We start from the raw sequence: 5,316 nt of genomic DNA, 5'->3' as shown, positions 1-5,316 counted from the left end.
AAATAAAAATCCTAAAGTTGAAAAATATAAAAGAATAAAAGTCGTAAAGTTGAAAATTCAAAAACTAAAAATTGTAAAGTTCAAAATTCAAAAACTAAAAGTCATGAAGTTGAAAAATAAAAATAAAAAGTCATAGATCTGAAAAAGACGGAAAGGTTCATATTGCTTAAGAGCTTGTACTATTATATATATATTTTTAATGCTTTCATTTTGTTCAGATTAAAAATGCATAATAAATTGTTAAGAGCGATTTTCACCCCCTTCAGGCACTGGGGATTCATCAAGTTTGCAAGGGCTTCAAGACTCGGGGCCAAATTAAGCAGCTCCATGTTTGCTCAAATAACCTCTGAGGCCGGTGCACTTCCATGCTGAAGTGTAGGGCTGCACAAAAAATTTGTAGTTTGTGATTCGATTCGAGTTTGATTCGAAAAAATTCGTAAAAAATTCAATTCGAACTGGACCTGGTTCATTCGAAATAGATTCACAAACTATTCTAGTTCGAATCTCAAAGTAACTTGAACTGTTGATTTCTGCTGATGACTTATGTTCGCTAATGACTTAAAAGTTAAAACATAAGGCCACCCAGCCATAAGTCATAACTTGTAAGTCGTAACTCTCGCTTTCAGTTCTAAAACCCTATGCGACGTTCACCTCTTGTTTTCGGCAATTACGATCACTCTTCCTTGTTGTAAAAAATTTCGTAAAAGATTCAAAATTGAGTTCGTAAAAAGTTTGATTCGAAATTAATTCAAACTAAACTTAATTCAAAATTAATTCAAATCAAACTCAAAGTGGGATAAGTTCGATTCGTTTGCAGCCCTACTGAAGTGCTTCTGCTTGTTAACTTTAAATGCTAAATCATCAACTACAAAAGACTGGCACTTTTCGTGAAAATAACTTTTCCGACGGAGTATCATCATAAACGTGCTTTTTTCTATTCGCGACGATACTTTTCGTGATGAAGTACCGTCATAAATATATTTTTTCTCTCACGAAAAGTGCCTGCCTATCTCAATTACTATTACAAGTAACCACCACCACTATTTAATTAAAGATATTAAGAACACATAATACAAAACAAAAGCAAAAGAATAAAGACGAAAGGTGAATTTAATTTCCGATGTCTTAAGCACAAGTAACAATCACCACTAAATGACATGTAGCGGAAAATAGCTCAGTGCAGTACCGTAACAAAAAGGCAATTAATCACCCCCACATGAAACCGTTATAAAAGAAGCATTCCTGGCAGAAGATCATATTTCATCTCCCACAGATTTCACCTCCCTCTTCCAATGATGGAACCCACTACTTTCCTCTACACATTCCTCCTTGCAACTTTCTTTCTGTACGCAACCCTTGTCCTGCGTCACAGAAGAAGAACACCTCCACTGCCACCAGGCCCCACAGGGCTCCCTCTAATTGGAAGTCTTCCATTTCTCGATCCGTCACTTCACACATACTTTTCCGATCTGTCCAAAAAGTATGGCCCGATATTCTCCCTACGACTCGGCTCTAGGCTGACGGTTGTTATTTCTTCCCCATCCCTGTCTAGAGCCATCATGCGGGAACATGATGACACATTCGCAAATCATGACATGCCTGCAGCCGCCTCCGTTTTTAGTTATGGTGGCAATGATATACTCTTTTCTCCTAATGGGCCTACCTGGCGCATGCTCCGTCGTATCAGTGTGCACGAGGTATAATTAGAATTAAAAGTTAGTCAAGAAATGGAGAAAAAACTAAAGAAAAAATATACAAAAAATAAAGCCAAGAAACCTCAGGAGTCGTTCAGTATTGGCCTGCATGATTCTCAATCCATCCTTACCATTTCGCGAAATGTACCATTTTCTTGGCCAATAATACTTAACTTTGGTTTTGACTTGTCAAAAAGAAACAGGGTCCCAACATATGGAATTTGAAACTGCAGCACCTTGTGTTGTGCAGTTCACGAGCATATAGATATAGGTTCACCAAGCTTAGTTGGCTTAGATGTAATGAGCATTTGAATCATTTCAAGGAGAACTACATGTTCCAGGCTCACTTAAGCTATGTCTCAATTCATCCATTTGACCGTAAATAAACCAAAAACAATACTAAGTTAGATACAATCTGATTGGTATGATAGGGTTAATTAAACCAACTGTGCCTATCCTTAGCTAATGGACAAACATACACCATCCATTCACTTGGCATGGACTAACAACGATCATAATGGCATGACAGATGTTGTCTCCCTCCAGTCTTGACAGAGTCTCAGACCTCCGACAGCACGAGATTTTGTCTACCATACACCGCATCCATGAAAGATGCGGCACCCCGATCGATATCGGTACAGAAATGTTTCTAACTGCAATGAATATAGTAACAAGCATGCTATGGGGCCACACACTTCCAGTAGAGGAGAGAGAATTGGTTGGCAAGGATTTCAAAAAGGTTATAGCTGACATAGTTCCCTTGTATACCGAGCCCAATGTGTCGGACTTGTTCCCAACCTTGGCCCAATTTGATTTGCAAGGGATTCGGAGCAAGATGGAAGTGTTAATGGGGAGAGTCAACAGCATTTTTGAGAGAATGATAGAGAAGAAATGTAGCGGGGAAGAGGAAAGAGTCGATGACCTCCTAGGGTTCATGCTAAAGAAGGAGAGAGAAAGCAGAAATAGCAAAACCCCCTTCACTATGATTCATGTTAAGGGTTTGCTCATGGTACGCATTGTCACTAATCTTATACAACATTTTTTATTCCTTCTTGAAGGTCGAAAATGGAATTAGCAAGGTTGCTCCACTAGTACTTCGATTTTCATGGTCAGAAAAAGTGTTTGCGGAATTAATCCATTTAGAATAATACCATAAATTAGTACAACACTAGTAATATAAGAGAGTTAGTATGGAATGCTAAATACGTTTAAAGTCCTGAAACACTTTATTAATTATTTAAATAAATTCTATGAAGATTCTCAGAATTAACAACCTTGTGTAACAGGGCTTGGTTACGGCAGGAACAGATACCACATCATCCACTGTTGAGTATGCCATGGCTGAGATGATAAAAAAGCCCAACATACTCCAAAAAGTACAAGAAGAACTTATCCAAGTCGTGGGGAAAGACAAATTGGTGCATGAATCCCACTTACCACAACTCCCATTCCTCTCTTGTGTCATTAAAGAAACTCTTCGCCTCCACCCTATATTTCCACTCCTCATTCCACACTATCCCAGCTCCTCTTGCACAATTGATGGCTACCTCATACCAGAAGGTACCAGAGTTTTTGTGAATGTATGGGCAATTCAAAGGGATCCATCGCAATGGACAGATCCATTGGAGTTCAAACCAGAGAGATTTTTACAAGAGGAATTCAAGAGGGATTTTACTGGGAAAGATTTTGACTACCTACCATTTGGATCTGGACGGAGAATTTGTGCAGGTGCTGTCATGGCTGAGCGAATGGTATGTAATTTGCTAGCCACAATGGTGCATTCATTTGATTGGAAGCTCCCAGAAGGGAAGGAGGTCGATTTGTCAGATAAATTTGGGATTATAACAAAGCTGGCTGTCCCTTTGGTTGCTATACCCACACCCAGGCTATCAAATGACAAGTTGTATTACTAATTATTAATCTCTAGGAGATGTGATGTTTCCTAATATGCTTATACTACAAATAAATGATGTTGTGTAACTATAACAGTCTATTTGAGCAACTCTTAAGATTTTATCTTATTTCTTGCCTTAAGCAATAATCTGTGTACACACTTCGTACCACCAAATCCCAAGTCCCCACATGGTTAAGTAGTAAAAGGAAAGAGTATTAGAGAAAAGAAGTCACAAGATAACAATCAACTAAACTTTTTCATTCCAAACTTTGCTCATTCACTATTTTTTTCAACATAAACTTTTATTAGGAGAGTTCAAATGTCTCTATTTTTTGTGCTTCCATCATGTCTCTATTTTAAAAAATTTAAATAACTCAAAGTTAAAAACTTAAACGTCAAAATAAAATCATTAGATGTGATCTATGTTATTTTCTCTATGTGTTCATAAAAAATTATCACATTTTGATTTTGCTTTTATGTAAATCAATAAGTCAAAAAATCAATGTTTAGAAATTATTCACATTAGTATACATTTTTACAAGTTCAAGATGACAACCAAAACAAAGTTGAAATGTCATAATTTTTTACATGTATATAGATAAAATGATGTAATTCATATCCAATGATTTTATTTTGAATTTTAAAATTTAAAATTTGAATTATTAAAGCTTTAAAAAATAAAGACATTTGAACCGTCCTCAACTTTAATACATATTTAAAGGAAAAATGATATTAAAAGTTATCATAGGAAATGCAAACAAATAAATACTATGAATACTAGCTAATTCCAACGAAAATTTTAACTCTTAGCAGAACCCATGCGGTCAAAGCAATACAAAAAAAATGGATAATATTTCATATACCCTCTGAAAACTCTTAAATTTCTTATTTACCCTCAAAATCTTTAATTTATCCTACTTAACCTCTAACTCTTAGGAACCTTTCTTATTTGCCCTCTGAATTATTTGAACAATAACCAAATGCTTAACAATTTGTTATTCCAACTATGCCCTTAGTCTCTAATGGTGTTTCTTTTCAAATTTTAACAATTCACTTTATCACTGTCCATCCTTGTTTAATCCTCTTTCAACTGCTAATGTTAAAAGGGCTTCCCATCTATTCTCACCCTCCGCTTTTCAATTCTTGATCTCAATTCTTCCAAAGCGAACTGCAGGGACAAAGCTGATAATGCTCATTATCCCCAAAAGTCATTTGAAGATAATCATTGTTCTTGATTCACGTGTGTCCCTGATGGTTTAGTAATTGCATGGTTGCTAAGTTAAGGCTATTTTATATTTAATTGGATTAGATTAAAGGCCTACACTTGACCGATTAAGGTTCAGATTGAACTTTTTGCTTAATTCAGGTAACATCAGTGTGATAGGTGCCAAGCAATAGTAAGATGCTTCCTGGCAAATTGAACTTCTTTTCTTATTCAATAATTTTCTTTTTGTTTGGTTTTCTAACCCTGATTTCAAGAGTTTGGTACCATAAAATGGTTTGTTGTTATAGAACAATTTTAGAAATTTGGGTAATGGCTAGGGAAGCATGGATCGTGGGAATTGAATCTGAGCTGGTACTGTTTCGGTACAAAAACCAAGTTAATATTCTTACTGCTAACGTCGTTGGGCTTATAGTACAAATATTTTTTGAATTCAAATTCAGGTTTATAAATAATATTTGTATTACTCTGGTAACTGTTTAATATAATTGGGCTTTAGGAAGTTC

General features: G+C 35.8%; 1 protein-coding gene across 1 annotated transcript; it reads left to right on the top strand.

Moving 5' to 3' along the window:
• The first annotated feature begins 1,261 nt into the window (after positions 1-1,261).
• On the top strand, positions 1,262-3,715 carry LOC144565329 (flavonoid 3'-monooxygenase CYP75B137-like). The gene is made up of 3 exons (XM_078315052.1): positions 1,262-1,697; positions 2,224-2,703; positions 2,981-3,715. Exons 1-3 carry the CDS (start codon positions 1,293-1,295, stop codon positions 3,605-3,607), a joined length of 1,512 nt encoding a protein of 503 aa, XP_078171178.1. The 5' UTR covers positions 1,262-1,292; the 3' UTR covers positions 3,608-3,715.
• Positions 3,716-5,316: the final 1,601 nt, after the last annotated feature.

Source organism: Carex rostrata, chromosome 14 (genome assembly GCF_964058835.1).
Source record: "Carex rostrata chromosome 14, lpCarRost1.2, whole genome shotgun sequence".
NCBI lineage: Eukaryota > Viridiplantae > Streptophyta > Magnoliopsida > Poales > Cyperaceae > Carex > Carex rostrata.
This window is presented reverse-complemented; position numbering and strand designations above follow the sequence as displayed.

Coding starts and splice junctions, on each gene's coding strand:
- LOC144565329 (XM_078315052.1), top strand. CDS start 1,293: ATGATGGAACCCACTACTTTCCTCTACACATTCCTCCTTGCAACTTTC. Junction 1,698..2,223: donor GTCGTATCAGTGTGCACGAG/GTATAATTAGAA, acceptor ATGGCATGACAG/ATGTTGTCTCCCTCCAGTCT. Junction 2,704..2,980: donor ATGTTAAGGGTTTGCTCATG/GTACGCATTGTC, acceptor CTTGTGTAACAG/GGCTTGGTTACGGCAGGAAC.